The sequence below is a fragment of the Tamandua tetradactyla genome, chromosome 1 (genome assembly GCF_023851605.1).
Source record: "Tamandua tetradactyla isolate mTamTet1 chromosome 1, mTamTet1.pri, whole genome shotgun sequence".
In the NCBI taxonomy this organism is placed as follows: Eukaryota; Metazoa; Chordata; class Mammalia; order Pilosa; family Myrmecophagidae; genus Tamandua; species Tamandua tetradactyla.
Window position 1 is genome coordinate 119,673,243 of NC_135327.1, and position 22,102 is coordinate 119,695,344.

The following is a 22,102-nucleotide window of genomic DNA, read 5'->3' on the forward strand; positions in this document are numbered from 1 at the left end:
GGTGCAAACCCTCAAAAAACCCAAGTGCCGTAGAAACGAGGGTGGGGCAGTTCTCGCTGCGCGCAGCTGCACGAACCCTCCAGCCTGGAGGAAAGCTGAGCTGTGCTGAGCAGTGGAGCGTTGGAAACGGAACACTGTCCAGGCGACCGGAGGAAGCCATCTTCAGTCCCCTGGGCGTATGGGCTCCAGCTCTGCTTCCTACTTTCAAAAGACCTTTGCGGGGCCTTTCCAGACTGAACGCCAAGTCGGTTTTTTTGGTTTTGGTTTTTTAACCAAGTTTGTTCAGCCTGCCTCATTAGAGTTGCCTAAGAGGGATGAAGGTGATGGCGAAATGTGATGGAGGCAGACAAAACGGAGGTAGTTTGTGTCGTTCTAAACTGAGGAGAATACTGATTGCCTCTGAATAGTTTTAATGTGTGGAGAGGGAAAATCCTTGCATGTTTTTGAGAATAATTGTAGCTTGTTTTAAGATACCACATTGGTAAAAATGAAAAGACAATTTGATTTGGGAGATAGTGGGTTAATACTTTGCTTTTTTTTTTAACTGTCATACATAAATAGATTAGTTATACAAAAGCATTTTTCTTTATAGAAATAGTACATGATTTATTTCGAAGAAATAAAAAATACCACAAAAAAAAAAAAAAACAACACAAAACATCTGTAATCCCCCATCTCACAAGTACCATCTTGGTATATTTCTTTTTTGTTGGAGTATTTTAGTTTGTAAGCTTCCAGAATGCAGTATACCAGAAATGAAATGGCTTTTAAAAAGGGAATTTATTAAGTGGCAAGTTTATAGTTCTAAGGCTGTGAAGATGTCCAAATTAAGGCACCAGCAAGAGGTTATCTTCACTCAAAAAAGGCTGATGCCATCCAGAACACCTCTGTCAGCTGGGAAAGCACCTCGCTGGCATCCGCTGGGGTCTCTGGCTTTTAGACACACCTGTCAGTTGGGAGGACACATGCCAACGTCTGCTGGCTTTCTTTCCTCATTTCACATGGCTTCCCCAAGGGTGTTTTCCTTCTGCAGGTCCAAGTATCTCTGGCTGTGTGATCTCTGTCGGCTCTCAAGCTTTTTCCAAAATCGTTCCCTCTTAAAGGGCTCCAGTAAGAACCACACCTTGGGTGGGTGGAGACACATCTCTATGGAAACTACCTAATCAAAAGGTAGCTCCCACAATTGGTTGGGTCACATCTCCATGGAAACAATAAAAAAGATACCACCCAATCTGATGCTTCTTTTATCCAGGGTCTATGGACAGATGAGTAAAAAAAATAAGGATAAAAGATAAATAATTGGGGGGGGGCTATAAAGGGTAAAAAATTGAGTAGATTGAAATACTGATGATCAGTGAGAAAGGGGGTAAGGGATATGTGATGTATGAGTGTTTTTTTTCTTTTTCTTTTTCTGGGGTGATGCAGATGCTCTAAGAATGATCTTGGTAATAAATATAAAACTGTATTGATATTGTGAGTCATTGACTGTGGTACTATGGTTGGACTATATGTGCGTGAAGATTTCTCAATAAAAATATAAAAAACCATCCGACAGTATTGAATGAGCATTAAAGAACTTGGTTTTTTTGGGGTACAGGGTGGTTGCAAACTGCACATGGGGGAAAGGGAGAAAAGGCATATATGTACTTTAAAAATAGTCTGCTTTTATCTAACTATATATTTATTGAACATTTTCTCATTATGCTTTTATTGACTGTATAGTGTCTTATTGTATGAACATTTAATTTACTTAATCCATCACTCACCTACCTTTGTATATTTAGGATCTTCCCAGTTTTCATTCCTATCTATTATAAGCAGAACTTCCAAGATATCTTTGTACCTAATTTTGATTAGTTAAGACTGTTCATAAGGGCACACATACTGGTTAGTGGGATAAGAGAATCTAGCAAAGAGTAGTTTTGTATTGTGTTGACCCAAAATATGCCAATTAACATGCAGCCATCTACTAGGCTATAAAATGTAAGCACCATGTCTGTGGTCTGGCTTTGTTGACATCACTACGTAATAAATATTCAGAACCATACTGCAGGTTAACCTTGATTTGTATGATATAAAAATTTAGTATATTTGTGACAAGGAGCAACAAGTTGGAGTAAAGTAAGAAAGAACTTAATTGCTTAGAATTAATACAAGCTTAATTTCGAAATAATTAGCTTACAACTTCCCTTTAAAATTTTCACCAATGATGATCTTGGGGTTGTGGCACCCAGCCATTGCTGGAATGACATAACTGGAGTTGTTCAGAGTTTACTCCATAATTGACTTAATGCATGTTTTTACTTTGACATACCACTTATATGGAAAGAGCATTCCATACACAGGTAATATATAAATAAATTTATAAGAATTTGTAACTCCATAAAATGGTATTTGATGATGTATCTGATTTTTTTTTTTTTGTAAGAGAAGAAGAAATCGCTTTCAACTAAGTTTACATGCTTTCTGGCAGTTTTTGTATCTTTGTCAGAATCAGGAAATCCGTCATGCAGGTCCCTTTGCCCTCCTTGCCCCTTTCTATTCTGAGAGGCAGATCTGTACCTTGTTACTTCTATACTAGCTGTTTTTCATTTATCACTGCCTTTGTGTCCTTGATTTTGACCCCTGAGTTGGTAGTTGCTTGTGGCTGCCTGTTTCTGCTTCAAGGTAAAGGCTTGTCCATGTGAGGATTCTGGTGATGTCTACAGAAGTCCCTTTCTGGTCTTTGCACCCTTTCAACCTCAGTGTTAAAGAAGTGGGACCTATTTACCCAGCGCTTCCTAGTAGTGACTGTGTTGTGATTCAGACTCATACTCACTGTTTTAATTGATGGGACACATAGTGGAGCTCCATTCTCTTAGGGATAGACTGTTCTGAGCTTCTAGAGAATAATCGCTCACCTTTTCCTGACCTTCTGTACCATGGCTCCTAATGTTTTGTTTTCTTGTTCTCCTTTTTAGGCAGGAGGCTCCCAGGTGATTTTCACAAATCCTTTAGAAATTGTAAAGATCCGCTTGCAAGTAGCCGGAGAAATCACCACTGGTCCTCGAGTTAGTGCTCTGTCTGTTGTGCGGGACCTGGGGTTCTTTGGGATCTACAAGGTAACTTTAGTTTTCATCATTTATTTGACTGCATTTCTCATCTCCTAAACTAGTAACTGATCATCAGCATGAGGTTGATTTCTTACATTTCTACTCCTGGAAGAGATATACTGTTGGGGCAGCTCTGTTGGTACCTATAAGGCACCTGCATGCCAATTAAAGAAGGTGCCTCTTCCTGCCATCTCCTGGAAGACTGTCCTTATAAACACACAAATCCAGGGTGACTCTGATGCCGGTGGTGCTCCCTGGGGTTGGGTGCACAGCCATTGTCTGCAGCAGCACTGGCTGGAGCTTTTTCAGGATTTGTTATTGATACAGAAACCTAGTTTGCAGTGCTGTACCTCATAAAGGATAGATGCAAGGATCACAGGGCACCATCTTTTCGGAGATATACTAAATTTGGTTTAAGAAGAATCTCATGCCAGCCCAGGAATTTATTTTCTGATCCAGTCTTGTTCATGTCCCCTATATATAGGTGCAGTCCTTGTCATAATTATTATATGAATCTTAACTGTTTTTCATTTTGAAAATGGTTTTTCAGAACCAAACTTATAGGATACTTGAAATTTCTTGTTCACACTTTGTTACCAGAAAGTTGTAAGGCAGTATACTAGAATTAGCTGTATATATGCACTGGCATATTGCTATATTAAATATAAGATATTCACCATTTTTCCAAAGAGAAGATTCATAACAGTGTTTATGGCCAACTTGAGTAAGTAAACCTTTGGGGAAATACAGGAAAAAGCCAAGTGTCTATGTAAAATATTGTTTCATTTATTTACACATCAATATATAAAATGACATGTAAAATTAATATTGGACTTCACTGAATTCACATATTAAGAAATATTTTACTCAAAACTCATCCATTAACGTGGTTTTGGAGAACACATCATCTTCATTTCTTTCCCAAGTTGTGCAAGGTGAACGTTTCAGACGCCTGTATGAGGCTGTCTGGAAATTTGATCCCTCCCACATAAGGCATCTAGACACCTCCCCCGCCCCAGTCCCCATTCCCAGCTCATCCTGAGCATATTGGGACACAACTGATAATTTAACAACTTATCATATTGCTCTTTAGAGTGATCTGTAAATGGTTTATTTCAACATTCAACGGTGCATTTGTGAGTTCCCATTCTTAGGAATATTTCTGTACTCTTCTTTTTAACCTCTGTGCTTCAGGCAACCTCTGTGAGCATCCAGAGCTGGTAGTAAATGAGGTTATTTCCCCCCAGTGGTATTTGGGAGAGTCCACTGTGATCTGAGACTTTGCAGAGATCAGCTATGATGTGACACTCTCCTTTCTGGGGTTAATCTTAAGAGGGAGACGTCTTATATCTAGGCATGTGAGGTGTTGAGGAAAAAAACATGCTGATTTTCAAAGGGCACTTAAAATACTGAATCTATGATTGTGCAGTATGACAAAATTTTCTGTAGCTATTGCATTTACCAATTTATTACCCAGCTATAAAAAATAAACAGTATTATCACAGCATCGTGTTGATCAATTTGAAGTAAAATCATCCTCTTTTCTAAATTTTTAGCCGCTTGTAGTCTGTAACACGATGTAGCAGCATATCATTTTGACAAGATGCCAAGCAGTCTTTTCAACTGGTTGTTTGATAAAAAGCATTCAGATACTAAGTCAATAACTGTTATCAAAATGCCTAGATGGGTAAAATGGTAAAAACTTGTTTGCTGATAAGAGAAACAGAGACTGTTAAAACTACCTGCAGATGATAAATGACGTGAGACTTGGTGCTTTTCATCTTCACAGTATTTTATAATCTTAATCCCTTTAACACTCTTTGGAAGTAGTACCCTGACTAGAGGCTGCCTAGTAGGTGGTATCTGGACTGAAATTGAGTCTCAGAAGTTTCTTGTTTCCATTTTTGTGCTATAGTTGCTTTCCAGAAATGAGCAGGACTACTCAAGTTTGAGCAAGAGACCTCTTCCATATAAACTTAATTATTAGTTTAGAGGTTTAATCTAGTTCAGAAGCATTCCACAGGACTTGGTGCTGTCTTACCAAAAAAAAAAAAAAAAACCTGTTTTTAGTGTATTGGTAATTACCAAGTGAATTCATAAATACTTTGAGTTCCTGAAAAATTGATTTCATTGCGAAAGTGTGGCCTGACATCTGATTAGTTCTGTCAGCCATTGCCATCAGCTGAGTTCCCTTAAATCTGTGAGTCTGGTCTTCACTCAGCAGACATCCACTTCTCTGTGCTGTGGGGTTCCTTTCTATCACGGTGGGTCTCCTTTTACCTCCCTGAGTTGTCACCCCAATGAATCGTGCCCACCTCCAGCCCCAGGCTTGATTTCTTATGATCTCTCTTCTCTTTACCATCCCACCCCTTCCTTCATCAGTTAAATTCCGTTCTTAACAGGGGCTTCATGGGCTTTAACGTTGCTATGTAGCTTAATGTGTTTTTGTTTCAGGTTAGAGCTTTTTAGTAATAAAACTTTCAAGTCTTGATTGGATAGAAAAATGCAGGTCACCTAGAGTTGACCTAATATCTTTAAACCTGGTATATTATATACCCCTCTAGGGTCTTTAAAATTGTTGAACACTGTCCTAGTTTTAGTTGGGGCAGGTAATCTTCTTTTCCTTCCCTGGGTTCTTTTCTTTGTGGCTGTTAACATCACAATGCCTGACTCCAGAGGGCCAGCGGTCGGCTCCCTCTGTGTGTTTAGGCCTGAGGTGTTTAACCTCACCTAAATTGAGCTTAGTTTAGCTTTCTGTTTTTCTCCTGGATTCACTTGCAAAATACTGAACTGTTCTGTGACTTCCTAATAAATGGTAATTAGAATACTTGCTTTAGAAATACATTTGCAACTGAAAAAAAAAAATGGATGTGGTAAACATTTGACATTCCTGAGGTTAGAAATAGTTTAGAACAGAGATAGTGAACTGTGTAAACAAAGCCCCCCTCTAAGGGGTACCCATTAGATTTAGTTACAGGGCCAAGTCGGTGGGTGATTAAAGAAAAGGCAGAATAATTACTTGTCTTTGGAAGAATTATCTGAGTATAATATAGTTTAGAGAAGAATAAAATCTGCACCATGAACTACTTAAGGATTTATGAGATAAGTTCCTGGATAATTGTTCATTTTGTTGCATAGGCTCCTGGATACATATGATAAATAAAGTAATTGCTGACATAGAAAAATGATGCGCATCTACTATTGGACAGTGACTTTCCCTTGGGAGCCCTCAGAGCTTTAATGAGAGTACTGACATCTCGGGAGTGAAACTTGTCATTTAACGTTAAACAGCTACACAGCTATTACGGGCCAACAGATGCTTCATTAGGAAGCAGTGAAATGTTCATGCTTCGTTTGAGAGCAAAAGATGGTCAGTGTAGCACTTTCAGCTAGGCTGCATCAAGCCGTCTTGGAAACCTTTCACAAATAGAGCTTCGCAGGCATTGTTAACCACAAGTTAAACCTTGGCTCTGACACAGAAGGTCACATAGTAATGTGCGCTCTGTCTGTTGGGTTCTAATCAGAGACATTGTTTTATCTCGCTGTATTTTGATAGAGTATTCAAAACGTTTTTCATCCACATGTGTATGTTCATTTCCTGTGTGTGTGTATAAGTGAATCATTGGTGCTGCTCCCCATAAAATGAGAAAATAAGTAATAATATGTCAGCACATTCTTGTTTATTCTGTTAGTTGTGTAAGAGATTTGATTTTTTTTTTAATTTTAAAAAGTAAAATACAAGTTTCTAAAATATCAGATAATTCAAAAAGGTATATCAAGGAAAGTAAAATTCTCTCTTTGCCCCTTACCCTTATAGCTCCATTCCCTTTTCAGTGCATGAACTACTGCATACGTTTTTAAAATATCCTTCAAAGAAAGTTTTTTATCTATATCAGTGTTTATTTCACTTCCCTTTCTTTCTTTTTGTTTTTTTTTTTTTGCTGTATGATCAATAGCAATATCAATATTGTATAAGTGTGTGTGCATTTAAAAATCTGTAGGTCTTTCTAAATACATAATATATCTTGACACTCTTTCCTTATTTTAATAGCTGTGTAACATTCAAAAAAAATTTTAACAAGTCCTCTATCGATGGGTATTTTACGTTGTTTCCAGTTTGGAGATATTTCAGGAAATGTCATGGTGAACATCCTTGCGTTTATTTTAACATTCTGTTGTTAGCATTTATAAATGATAAATTTCTAGCCATGAAATTGTTAGGTCAGGGGGCATATTTCTATTGTTAACAGATTTTGTCAAATTTAACTCCAACAGATTCGCTTCAATTTATCAGCTCTACCTGGGTAACATACAAATACTTATAAGAATATTGTCTTGGTATATCAACCTCTAAAAATATCCATTTTTTTTAATGCTCCCAACCCTGTTTAGTAACTACTCTGGAATCATATTGCCGTGCCAACATTCTCACATCCAGGGACTCTGTAGGGTTTTATTACCCCCCAGTAACACTTCTCCTCCCCTCCACTTGCCCCACTTTTACCTTTTCTCAGGGACTCTGTGAAAGCCTTCTACTTCTTTATTTTGATTCTTGACTCCCACAAATTCATTGTCCCTACAGCAGCCAGAGTAACCTATTTAAAATATAAATCAGACTAATTCATTCAACTTCAGCAAATTTTTATTGCTCGCTGGCTGCGTGCTTGGCACTCTTCTAGCCATTTGGGATGTGGCTTTGGAAAGCAAAGTCCCTGCTCCCACAGGGCTCTCAGTTTGGTGGGTAGAAAAAGTCAACCATCAAAAAGCCAAATATATAACATCAGGTGGTGCTAAGTTCCTTGAAGATAAAGAAGGCAGGCTAAAGGGACAGAGAAGGGCCAAGGCAGGAGGAGGCTGTTCTTCAGGAGGGTGGTCAGGGAAAGGCTCTGATGAGATATCTGGGCAGAAATCAGAAGGAAGTGAGAAACTAATGGGCCCTACAGAAATTGTCACCTCCAGGGAAAACCATCCAACAGCTTCCTATTGCTTAGGATTAGCAATTTACAATGAAACTCCAGCTCCTGGCCTGCTGGTCCTGCATACTCCACTCTCCATCTTCTGCCACCTTCCCACCCTACTAGTTGAACTGGCTGCCTTTTCTTTCTTGAGATACTCCAAGCTCATTCCCTTTTGCTCTTCAGTCTGCCTGAAGGTTCTTCACTCATTTTCTGCGAGTCCTTTTCTCAGATCTTCACTCAGATGATGCCTCCTTAGAAAGACAGGTATGTTCTTTGCTGTCTCATCACCCTGCTACAGTTCTCCACAGAGCACCTACCGCCATCTGATATTTTTCCTTAGTGCATGGTGTGTGTCCGCCTCTTCTAGAGTGTACTTTGAGAGCAGGGGCCTATCTTGTTCTCTACTACCTATAACACTTTTTGGCACATAAGTAGTAGATGCTTGACAAATATTTGTTAAGCAAATGAGGGGTAAGTAAAAACCAGGTGTTTACAAGTCCTTTAACAAAGATATTAAAGCACAGACAGTGAATTCATGAGTAACGACCAGGAACACCATGATATTGAGGAAGCTGAATGTAAAGAAGGTAACCAATCATAGATGAGGTCACTTTCCTGATTTCGGAGATTCGATTCATCCATTCATTCAGTCACCCAACACTATTGTCCCAGGTGTTGGGGATGTGTAAATGAATAAATCAGCTTGCTTTTTTTTTTAATAAGGAGTTTACCACCGCTTGGGGACAGTCAGACAAGTAAAGAGATCAAAGAATACAGCATATGTGCAGGTGCAAAGTGCTGTGAGGGGGACCTGCACAGGATCTAAGGGAGTGGGGTCCCACTCAGACAGGAAGGTCTTCTCAATGGGGGATGAGTAAGGGGTAGACAGGCGGCATGGTCGGGTTTGTGTCTGAGGAAGGAAAATTTAGCTTCAGTGTGGAGAATGCCATGTGGCCAAGCAAGACTGCAGGCAGGGAGGCCAGCCAGTAGGATGGAGGTGGGAGTGGGGTTTGGCCAGTGAGGGAAGCATGGTGACCTGAACCCAGGCAGTGACAATGGGGATGAAGTAAGAAGGGGTACACTTGAAAGGTGTTCAAGAATTGGGCTCACAGAGTCTTGGAAAGTGATGAAAAGGCAAAAAGTAAGGAAAATGAAAAGACAACACCCAGATTTCTGTTTTGAGCACCTGGGTGGATGCTGCTGCTGTGAACATTAGAATTTCAGAATATATGAGGACTGCAGGGACCTTTGAAGGGCATCCTTTATAAGTGAGCAACGGAGGCCCAGAAATCATCAGGTGTGGTTAGGCAACACAGATAGGCGAAGGGCAGGCTAAGACTAAGTCTGTGTTTTTCTTCTTGTATCAGACTGAATGCAAGACTGGAGCTTTGCAGAGGGACAGGGGCTGCAGACATTGTGTGAAGGGTCGTCTGCTGCATCAAGCCATGAGAATGGGTCAGATGTCCAAGCTGATGGAAACCCAATGATAGAATTCAAAGACCACCCAGATTGAGGAGGCAGAAAGAAGTATGGGTGGAGAAAACATGCTGTGGTCAGGTGGAGAACTGAAATGAATAACAGTATGTCACCTTGGAGAGGAATGAGGAATGAGGGGAGGAAGAAGAGGTCAGTTAGCCACGTGCTGCAGAGGCCAGGGAGGATGCAAACCAGGAAAGGGTCTTTAACTTAAAGATGGAGGTCAGCGGTCAATTTAAGTAGAATGGCAGGAGCAGAAACCTCTATGGGGAATGGGAAACATGATGAGAGAATCATGCCTGTCTGTGTATATATAGAAAATACACAGTGAAGATGGAAGGATTTGAAGCATCTGTAGATAGCAAGATTAAATCCTGAGCCAAGAGGAGAAGAGGGTCCAGCCGTAGAGATTGTGTGTGTGTGAATTATGAGCTCAGCAGGCTAATGTCTATTGAGTCCTTTCTCTGTCCCAGGCCTCCTACTTAAAGCTATGTATGCTTTATATCATTTGATCTTCACTACAGCCTGTGAAGCAGGTACCATGTCTTAGTTCCAGGTTGTAGCTGAGGAAAGGAAGGCTTAAAGAGTTAGGGTAATTGGTCCAGGTTACTTACCTACTAAGTAATCGGCAGAGTTTCAAACCCAAGCCACTACCACTTTGAAACCTGAGTTTATCACATAAAGATGTCGAGCTCCATAGAAGAGAACACTTAACTCAAAACTTCCATGATTTCAGGGAAATTGAAAAACAAGTTTATATGCTAAACAAAGATATTGAGCAGTTGGCATTTGGTGTCCTTGTTGATAGTGAATGTGCTAAGGAAGAGGAGATGAAGAGTTGACATGACACCAAACATGAATGTGTGATTGTTTAGTTGTTTAGACCAGTGTAGTTATGTGATTATTTTCCCTAGTTGCTTTTAGTACCCAAAGCTATTATAAAATGTTAGAATATTGCATAAGAATGACTCAGTTTTATTTTTGTGTTTGAGTATAAGAATATGATACCTCAGATCCTATATTAACTCTTTAAATTATAGAAATTTAAACTATCTATCATGGGGTATTTAACCACAGTGGCAATAAAAATCCCACATGCACTATTTACACACAGTGTGAACCCTAATGTAAACTATGGACTAAAATGTATCAACACTGGTTCATCAGTTGTTATGTGTGCCTCAGTTCTGCAAGTAAATAATAATAGGGGAAGATATTGGGGGAAAGTTGAGGGGGTGGCGATAATTTTTCTGTTAACTTAAAACTGCTCTTAAAATAAAGTTTATTATTTTAAAAAAAATCAGGAGGGTTAAGCAGAGTCACATGACCTGACTGTGGAGCCATGTTCCTTTTCTTAGTGATAACTCTGTTTTATTTGAAATGCCTTTGTACCCTGCTGATTGTTTTTTATTCTCTTTGTCAAAAATTTCTGCCATGAGTATTTTGGACATTTTATTAAAAGAGCAGATTCTTAGAAACTGAGATATCTAGCATCTCAAGGGGCCAAATTTTGTACCTGAAACGGTATGAAGGTTTGACTAATATTGGAAGTCTTGTTATTATCCAAATTCTGCTTAAAAGTGGCATTAATTTAAAAAAACAAAAAACTGGACTCCTTTTTTTTTTCTGTTTGTGTTTCAAGTCCCTCATCTGAAATGGACCACATATTCCTAGTATTGTTGTGGGATTTACTGAAATAATCCATGAAGAGCACATAGGATACGGGTGGCACCTAGTTTGTGTGATGTCAGTTATTTTTAAAATATAACCCAGCAATGAATGAATTCTTATAGAAATACCTTGCTTCTTCTCCGTGTCCCAGGCCTGGATAACTGCTGATACTGTGTGGCTAACACCCACAGTTTACCAAAGCTGCCAGAATGCAACACACCAGAGATGGACTGGCTTTTAATAAAAGGGGATTTATTTAGTTAAAAACATATAGTTCTTCAGAGGAAACACAGCTAACTTTCTATTGAGGTTCTTTGTTACACAGAAAGGCACAGGGTGATCTCTGCTAATCTTCCCTCCAGGCCTCTGGGTTCCAACAACTTTCCCTGGGGTGATTCCTTTCTGCATTTCTAAAGGCCTGGGCTGAGCTGTGAGTGCTAAGATGAGTTATGTTGAGCTGTTTGGGCTGTGCTACATTGAGATCTCTCATTTAAGCTTCCAGCCAATTAAATCAAACTCATTCATTGCAGCAGGCATACCTCCTAGCTGACTGCAGATGTAATCAGCAACAGATAAGCTTCACATGCCATTGGCTCATGGCCACAGCAACAAAACCAGGCACCTTCACCTGGCCAAGTTAACACCTGAATCTAACTACCACATGTCCACCCCTTGTCAACTTGGCAACTATATGCATAACGATATTAAAGTGGCAAAAATTCTCTTTTAGCTGTGAGACCTATGAATCTCAAAACAAATTATCTGGTGCCAATATGCAAAGGAGGGACACTCACAAGATACATGTTTTCATTTCCATATGGAGAAATTGGAAGGAACACATCACAAGACCCAAATAGTTCTGAAAACCTACAGGGCAAACTCCATTCTATTTCAAAGTCTGAAAGTCATTTATCCTTCGGCTTTAGAAAGTGGCAGTCCCACCCTTTCCAAGGGCCTATGCAGTGGCCTGCCTCTTTCCAAATCAACCTTGGGGAACATTGAGGAGACCACCTTTTTCTTGGCTCCACCCTCCTCAAGCATTGGAACCATACCTGGGCTCTCTGCCATTTCCAGGACACACACTCATCCCCTCCATGTGGTGGCAGCCAGGCTCTCCCCACTTCCCAAGGAGCGTGCTGTACCTTCTCTAAGGCCTGAGGCGGCACATTTCTTCTACTGCAATGAGGTGGGAGACTCATCCTCTACCTTCATGGCAAACTCACCCTCTCCATGTATATGGGTGGGTCCACTCTCCTGGTGTAAGGTTTCTTGGCTTCAGACCTAACCTTCCATGGTTTTCACTCTGCAAACTCCTGTTTGTCCCTTTTGTGTCTGCCTTTGTCCAGATTGGCAGTGGTTCTGTTTACACCAACAGTCTTTTCAAGCACTCCAGGATTTGTCCATCATTCTCTTCACAGTTCCTCCAAAGTCTTCCCCTTATCCATCAAAAAAAATGCTCCAACATGTCTGGTATTTGCAAATTGAAGCAGCACCCACCCCACTTCACTGGTACCAAATCTGTTCTAGTCTACAAAGCTGCCAGAATGCAACACACCAGAAATGGATCGACTTTTAATAAAAAGGGATTTATTTGGTTAAAAACATATAGTTCTTCAGAGGAAAGGCAGCTAACTTTCAACTGGGGTTCTTTCTTAACAGGAAGGCACAGGGCGATCTCTGCCGGCCTTCTCTCCAGGCCTCTGGGTTCCAACAACTTTCTCCCGGGTGAAAGTTTTCTGCATCTCCAAAGGCCTGGGCTGAGCTGCAAGTACTGAGAAGAGGTATGCTGAGCTGCTTGGGCTGTGCTGCATTGAGCTCTCTCATTTAAGCTTCCAACCAATTAAATCAAACTTATTCATTGCAGCAGGCACACCTTCTAACCGGATGTAATCAGCAACAGATGAGCTTCACATGCCATTGGCTCATGGTCACAGCAGCAAAACTAGGCACCTTCACCTGGCCAAGTTGACACCTGAAACTAACTACCTCAACCCACTTCTAGGCATTCTGCTTTGGCCTTTGGAATTATATATAAAAACAAGACTCCTTAAAAAAATCCTGTTCTTATAAAACAATGTTTAAGGAAATTGAGTATGCTGAAGGAGGTTGGAGAAAAAAATATTCTTAACTTTTTAATCATTCTTCCATTCATTTGCCAAAAAATTGTTGAGTGCTAACATTGTATTAAGTGCTGGCTGTACAAAGGTGAATAAGGTATCATTGTCTTCAAAGTGATCAGTGCAATGGGGAGGTAAAACATATACTTCTAGTGCCATTGAGTTATTTTAAAAATTAGTTTTCTGAATGGGAAATGTGAGAAAATTGGAGTTTAGATTGTAAGCCCTTGTAGCAGCCACACTTTGTCTCAAGTTGTAAATGTATTTTTGGATGCTGAGATGCTGAGCTGTATGTGTATCAGCTGGTATTTCCCTGGGACTTTGAGTAACTCAGTGATACCTGGACCCCAGAGATGGCGTGCTGAAGCCCTGAAGGCTGGCATATCTGTGTATGATAACAGTTGATGTGACCGAGGGGAGAGCTGGCCTCTATTGGAGTTAAAGATGAGGCCGATCTGACTGGGTATGGGGTAGGTCAGAGTACGGGGTGGAGGATGATAGTATGTGTACTCTAGAACTTTACCTTCTATATGAGACCAAAGGCAGGTGCACTTATTATGTCTGGAACCTGGATTTTCTGTCAGTCATAATCTGAATCTACCTGTCTGGATAGCTCATTTGAATGACTCAGACTCCTGGGGCCCAGAGTGAGAATGCAGCCATGTAGTTCTATGCAGTGTGGTGTAAACCGAGACACATCTCACTGTGATGGGCTGGTAATTGGGAGGTGTCCGTCGAGTCCCTTGAGTGGCTAAAGGAAAAAATATCTGTCTGTCTGTCTATCTATCTATATCTATCTATCTATCTATCTATCTATCTATCATCTATCTATCTATCTATCTATCCATCTATCTATCTATCTATCTATATATCTACAGATAGATATATATGTGTGAGACTATTGAACTTCCCCATCTGGGAAGCCTGGGTGCCCTCTCAACCATTGGGAAGCTTCCTGGAAGCTTCTTTGTTGTTCAAATGTTCTCTCTCCCTCCCCCTCTCTCTCTTCCCCTCTCCCCCTCTCCCCCTCTCCCCCCTCCCCCTCTCCAACTCTACAAGGAAGATCATTGCCACGTCCCCACTCCACCCCCAGTGTGGGACATGACATTCGGGTGTGAAGGTCTCCCTGGCTAAGTGGGTTATGGCTTCCAGAGATGAGTCTGACCTGGCACCATAGGATTGACAACACCTTCTAGGCTAAGGGAGAAAAGGAGGTGTGATAAAATAAGGCACCAATGGCCAGGAGAGATTGAGTGGAGTCGAGAGTCTATTCTGCAGGGAACTCTTATGCAAGCTTCAGTTAGATATGCTGATTGTCAGAGTTCGTTAAACCCCAAGCAGCATCACTCCTGTTGACTCATGAGAACACTGATGGCCCAAACTGAGACTCTATAAACATTTCATACACTAAGTTGGCTTTCCTGGAATCTATAATTCCCAGAAGGTTCCTAGGGTCAGATAAATCTTGAAACTCAGAGAGACCAGCCTCTCCAAGATTATCAGCTAATTACGTCCCCCTGTCCTTTAGTGTAGACACCCCTTTTCAACATGAAAAAAATCAGAACAGGCATTGCCTAAAGATCCCTATAGAGTGGGAGAAGGATCAAAGGAGAAGGAGGAGGCATAACAGAGGGAATAAGATTTGGCAGCAAGTATGACTGCTGAATCACTATATTAATATTCCTTCTAGCCTCAAGTGTTTAGGAGCAGTCAGAAGGAAAAATCTGAGATTGTGAAATAGTAGCCAGTGACAAACAGTAGAATCTGTTCTATGACCACTTGTTGAAATGTGCTTTGAAAATTATTGCTTTTTTCTTTCTTTGTTTTGTATATATATTAAATTAACAATAAAAATCATTTTAAAAAAGAAAACAAAAAATTAATTTTATTAGGCAATACCTTTTTAAAAGGAGAAAATTCAAAGATACAAAAGAATATTTAATAAAATGTAGTTCCCCAACCCCAAGACCTGGATTTGTTTTTTACCAAGATATGTCTTGTTATTTGCTTTTTACCAAATACTCATAGGATTTGTTTGACAACAATTTTCTTTTTAATTTTAGCTAAACTTCTACAATATAATATGCTGTCTTTAATGTTAAAAACTGTTTAAAAGTATGCTAATAACCCACTGCCCATGGAGTGCTGAATGAATTTTCTAGAAGCAATGGATATATTTTTACTGCTGTGTCCTTACATTCCCTGGTGTCTAATTGTGACCGAGGCATGCACTTTAAAGATGGCTTGCTTAGTGGTCAATGACTTCTGGAGTTAAGAATGTATGTCTTGTGACAACCAAAGAGACGCATATGGGGTGTGATCAATTTAGCAAACTCTAGTGTAGATTTGTGAAGTGAGATTAGCTTTTCCACCAGATGAAGACTGGATCTTAACCTCATGAGTGTAAAATGCTGTTGTGATTCAGGTGTGAAACCACATAGGGTCATACTCCGGCTGCTAATTGTTTAAAGAATATGTTACCTGTTTCCATGCTCTACTCCAGTAGTACACTGTGTTTTATCATTGGTTAATGGTAATAAATATCAACTTCTATTGTAGATCCTTGGGCCAGGTACTGTACTAGTTACTTTATATTAATCATTGGATTTAAATTTTGATTATGCCTGTACAATGTGTACAGTGTTACATTTTGTAGATTAAGAACTTGAGGTAGAGCGATATTTAAGAACCGTATCCAACATCAGATCACTCTAAGTGACAGACAGTGGCCTGAGTCCAGAGGCTGTGCTCTTGCTTCTGCAGTGTGCCGTCTCAGGCATGAGTGGCACGATTCAGTATACGTCTGTGTTTAAGATGCATCGTTTTGCCATGGAGTGCTTTGAATTCAGTCTACTCCATCTCTGTCTCAGAATTCATCCTCTTCAAGGATGGAACATTCAGGAGAGTTGCACACAGAAAGGCGAATCGCACAGATACCCAGCACAGCGAGCCTGATGGGCTGTCATGGTTGATGGCGAGGGTTGTGCTCCACAGAAGTGACCCTCATGTGGTTCAGATTGTAGATTGCGCAGTGCAAGAGAGAGCTGTTTTCTTTCCCCTGGACCTTTGAGATCTACATCTAGGAGTATGACCACAATGGATTATCACAGGGGCTGCCTGCATGATCATTATATGTTTTCAAGAAACCTTGGTGAGAATGTCTCAAGGGCAGCCTGAGCATCCCTTCAGTAAGGCATCCAAGGTCTTGCCATGGGAGATGGGGGTGGGGGGGCCCTTTGCTCTTGATGTAAATTTTATAAAGTGCGTGTGTTATTCAGGAGGAAGATGAGGTAACCAAAGAATGTGATAAATATATATATTAACATTTCCAGGATAAACTCTTAGACTAGAAATAGACTATGCAACTTCCAAACAGGTAGTAGGGGGGGAAATAGAAGGCAAGAAAGGGAAGGAAAGAAAAATTGCCAAGTTGGGACACGTTTTACAGACCAACTTTGTGAGGATGATACCACTGGTAGCTTAGACACATAAATTCCCTGCAATGGAACTTGATGCTCCTTATAGGATTTCCAGCCCATCTAAATAACGAGCATCCCTGGTGGCACAACAACAACAAATAATAGGATGGAGAACTAGAACTGACAGAGGAATGCCATTTTGTACAGAACACACACAAACACACACACACACACACACTCTCTCTCTCTACATTTGACAAGATGATTTTGTTAGAATTGCAGTAAAATTAAGGAGAAACTCTCATCCTGAAAACCCCTGGACCAAAGAAACCAAATAACAGGCATTAATATTTTCTATTCAAATTTAAGTAATTTCAGCATTCACTGACGTGAGGTCTTCAATTGTTGCCCAGTTTGAGCTTAACGTTCATACACGATGGCATAACGAGTTTGGCACCTGGGATCTTTCTCAACAAGGTACAGAAACTCACCCTCTTCAAGTCCCAGGCATGTGGTGCATAACTGTCCCCTGACTGGTGCCACCAGGCTGTGTAACTAAGGGTTAACGCGCCCGGGAGAAACCAAGAGGAATGCTGAGGGATTGAGAAATGACATGTTGCCCATTGTTTGTAGCTCCAGGATCAAAATATACAATTATACATGCCAAATAAATTCTAAACCTGTAAGGTAGGAAAAGAGGGTGGTTCTGACTACAGGTGCCAGAAGCATTAAATAACTTTCTCAGACAAGGTGCACCACTGTTGTCTTGAATGCTGCGGGGTCCCCCGTCTGGCATTCTCCCCTGTGTTAGACAATGTGCATTCACTGCAGGAGTCTCTGCTAAGCCTCCGTCTCCCAGACCTTCTGGCTCCTGGTGCCCGCCCGGCACAGAGGTGCCTTTGTGAGCGTAATTACCTTTCCCTGTGTTAGAAATACTCGGTTTAGAGCTGTATTTGCAGGTACAGCTAGCTAAGCAGGAATTAGCATGCGAAAGGACCTGCCTGGCCCCGACTTCTTTATCAGAGCCATCCTTTAGGATTGCCTTTTTTCCCTTTGGAGTGATTGGGCAGGCGTGAGCCATCTAAGATGAAATACTTTAAATGAAAAAAAAGGAAGAAGATAGGGGTGTAGGTGTGTTTAAGCTACAGATCCTGTTGTGTTGTATCTTTTGACAATTTCATGCCAGACAGAGCTACCAAAGTAAACTTGAGTGGATGATTCTGCAACTTGAGAATTGATTAAAGCACCCTTGGGCTAAAAAACCTTCAACACAGTTGTCCAGATCAAAAAGGCATGAGAAACAAAACAATTGATTCTTTTGCCACGATGATGCTGTGCCATGGTGATGCTTCCCTATTGGTTTGTGCCAATTGCGGGTGATTAACGTGAAGTTCAGTGAGGCCTGCCCATAAGGAAGGTCCCCTAGCCTTTCCTGGAAGGATGATGGAAAGACTTTAAAATGGTGCAGGATCGAACCAAGCCGGAGTCGATTATCAAACTAGGTCTCAGTTTTGATCCACATTGACATGTAGATTTCCCCTAGACATCTTTTCATTTTTCCTGACTCAATATTAGCAGGCCTTTTATTCAAAATGAATAATTTCCCCTCTTCGAGGAGTATTTTAATGAATCATAAGCAACTAGATAATTGTATATTGCACTCATTAACATCCCCCAAGTGATGTTATTGTGTGTACAAAGGAAATTTAGGGACCTGCTTAGAGAACTAGTGAAAGACTTAAGGTGGGAAAATGGGAGAATTTTCCCAGAGGGCAGGAATGTTTAAAAGTTTATTTTATGTGGCCAGACACTTTGTAATTTATTAATTTTTTAATGGTGAAAGTAATAATATTTGTATTGCTGACGCAGATACTTGGGCAGCACAGACTGTTTCCCTTCATTGTAACGTTATCTGTTCACAATGGCTGATCTCTTAGTAAAAATTAAACAGGAAGGAGCCAATATTGGAGTGAAACAGGTTTATGTTTGATGTAGAACTGGAGAATGGGTGTGCTCAGCAACCTGAAGGATTTATCAGGGAATCTGGGAGGGAAAATTTTCACAGTTGGAGCTTTCAAAGCCTTTTTAACATCCTGCTTCCCTTCTCGTTGTGTGGGAGCAACAGGTCAGGTATTGCCTAAGGCAGCCTTCCAGATTGGCACCTGCCTTTGTGCCTAAGACCTGAAGGAGATGGGAAGGAGGACAGAGAAATTTAATAGGTCTGTGCCTTTCTCTCCACCCTTTTGCAAGGCTCGCCTTCCCTGGGAATTGAGCTTTGATGCCTGGGGTGGGAGAGGGGCAGGGTCCACCTCCTGGCTCCAGAGATATTTGCCTTAGAGAGATGCCTGCACAGGTGCTGGGCTGGGACACCGTGCATCGAGCCAGGGAGGTGGGGAGACACAGGCCCCATCCACCCCGTGAAGCCAGCTGTCCTGCAGCCGTCACTTCTGTAGGACCTTCACAGTCACCGCCTCTCTCAACCCTTAGCCTCTAGTGCCCCGACCCCAGGAAGAAGGTGATCTTCCGTGTTTTTTACAGGCGAAGAAGTTTCAGGCCTTGATCTGGTCACACAGCTGGGCAGCAGCAGAGGGGAGAGTGTAGAAATCTGCCTTTTGTAGGTTTTCAACTTGCCGGCAAGTTTCTCCTGCCTCTGCAGTAGGGCTAATGGCAGTTGCACAAATTTTCTTTCTTCCTTGACTTATCCTTTTCCGCTTTTTTTTCTCAGATAAACAGGAGCCTAAGATATCTTACCTATTCTAGTTTGCAGAGATTGTTTGGTCCCATTGTCCAAGTCCTGGTAGGGAAATACATCCCCCAACCCTCTTTTAGTGCTTCACGAAGCAGTTTGATCTTTTCTTCAGGTGGTGTTTTCTTTTCTCTCTCTTTTTTTATGTTAGTGTGTTGATTGTTATTTTTCTTCTCAGCCTTCTAGAATTGTTTTCAGACATCTCATGTCTCCTAGGAGGCACTTGTTCCCACACTGGTACTTGACTTATTGTCCTGATTTCAGTGGTTGGGAGAGGTTCCTTCTAGGGAAAACCAAGCTGCTGCTTCACTTTGCATCTTCTTGTCTCTCAGCGATATTTCTCATTTCAGAACCTGTCTTCCCATGCCCTTCTGATCATATTGAAGCTCCTTACCACAAGACAGTCTAATCTCTGTTTTTCTTTTTCTGACTTTAATAATCTAATACAAAAGTATTCTTCTTTCCTTCAAGACCCTGTTGTATCCTCCATAAATAATATACAATTATACAGTAAGCAGTGTTGGCAAAATTAAATGCTTAGGTTTTCTTTCTAATATATTTTTCCAAGAAAAAAGGTAGTTTTCCGTGCAAAATCCTGACTGCACACTCCAAAGACTCTCATTTCTCCTTTTGGTTGTGCTTTTTCCTATGGGATTTATACCAGAGCAAAATCGGTGTCATTGGGAACATTTCTTAGGCTCCTGCTGACAGCTTAAGATTTTGCTACCCATTTTATAAATTGAGTCAGGCAGCACTTCCTGGCTCCTTGGCTCTTACTATCAGAAATAGGCAACACTGATGTAGGCAAATGTGAGGGCATGAAGATGTACCAGCATTGAGAGAGTATAAGAGACGTGGAGCCTTGTGCAGTTCACTCCCTGCCTGTTTGCAGTGGAGAGGGTGGTATTTTACATTTAGATGAATGATGAGGTGGTGGTTAAGAGGTGGATATTTCCTTCTCAGCAATCATCAGAGAAGAAGCAGAGCCATTGGTATACCTTGATTGATTCAGTGAGTGGAGTATTGAGCAGCTTTTCCACATAGGAGTCAGGCTGACCCGGGGTGGAGACTGGGCAAGTGAAGTCTTCACACAGCTTTAATGAGAGTGGGAGTGCCAGGCCTGATCCATGGGACAGCCAGGACCAGAGATGGTGGCAGAGTTTTTGAAACAACAATAGAAAAGAAATTTAAGCAACGTGGCTAAGAAATGGGGATGTAAGTCACACAAACACCCCGTACACCATAAATGGAAGGTGACGAAAAGGCGTGTCCCTGAACCACCCAACCGTGCTCAAACTGTGGGACGGTTGTAATATTACTGCTGAAGGAAATGCTCCAGAACATTTACGGGAGTTGCAGTGATTTTTTTTCTGGCTGATAAAAATTATGAGCGACTTAACTTTGCAATAGTTATCTCTTTTCCTGTGATAAGCATTTAGTACTTTTATAATCAGGGGAAAAACACTGAGAAAGAGAAGGAGCAGAGCATAGGCTGAAGTTTGTTGTTAAGATATAGAGATTTGGGTCATATATTAAAGGTAAAAAGTAATAGATTTATTTAGTGAGAAGCAAGATGTGTAGGAGGAAAGATTATGCCAATTTCAAAATTACTCCAGGGTAATTGGTTGTGAAAGTCAATAATCTGGTGATGTTTTCAACTGTATTGAGGAAAGTAGACATGAAGGCTATTTCACTGATCTGAATTTGAATTGGTTATTTCATATCATATGAATTTCTCCTGTGGGTGAATAGATAGAACTTATAGGAAGGTTTGGTGGCAAAGTAGGAAAAAGGAAGAGAACACCAAGAAATAAAAAACTTCTAGTGTACTATTACCTTTAAAGAGAAACCACATTTAACTTAAAAAAACGAAACGAAACAAACTAATTGTAAGGGAGGATTAGGTGTGATAATGGATATTGACGTTATACTGTATTTTTTCCCCTTGTTCTGAGGGAAGTAGAGAGATCTCAAGAGTTCTGAGTATGGGACCTACTGCTGGCACTGTTGAGGCATGGCCCTCAGTAAATGTGCCCTGGGCTTTGGTTTGCACAGGTATAAAATGAGAAGTTTGGCTGTGATGCATTTTGTGGTTCTTAATTTCAGTAGGACATTTAACAGGGAGTGGCACAATTTTTGTGTGGACAAGATGTGGCACTGTGGGCCAAATTGGCAGTCGGTGACGTGGACCTGTGCTGTTTTGAATACATGTACTCAGAATGGAGAGCGGAAACAGACCGATATCTGTCACAGAAGCGTGCATAACACACCCATGGGCGAGTGGACTAAAGAGCCCATAGGACAGAATCCAGATCCCAAGTATTTGTTATGCTTGGAAGGATGGGCCAAACTAGAATGAAATTCAACAGGATTAAATTTAAAGTCCTGCCTTTGTTATTTTTTTAAGGCAATTAAGTTGCAGTAGAACCGGGTTGGTAGAAGTTAGTATGAAAAAGACGAAGGGTTTTATGACCCACGAAGCCCAGATTGAGTCAGGAATGCGATGCAGGTGTTTGGAACGTGAAGGCTACAGGAACAGATGTGTAGTGTTTGACAGATTGGAAATAGTGTCAGAGAAAAATACCAAGATCCAGCACCACTAGACCTCCATAAACGTGGCTGG

The 22,102-nt window shown here is 40.9% G+C and overlaps 1 protein-coding gene across 4 annotated transcripts in view; it reads left to right on the forward strand.

The window, feature by feature from the left end:
- The window catches only part of SLC25A13 (solute carrier family 25 member 13), a 211,344-nt gene that overhangs the window by 178,146 nt on the left and 11,096 nt on the right, over positions 1–22,102 (forward strand). For all 4 annotated transcript variants that reach the window (XM_077123268.1, XM_077123288.1, XM_077123296.1 and 1 more), the window contains one exon: positions 2,961–3,101. In XM_077123268.1, coding sequence (XP_076979383.1) covers positions 2,961–3,101 — 141 coding nt within the window. The remainder of the gene's footprint in view (positions 1–2,960; positions 3,102–22,102) is intronic.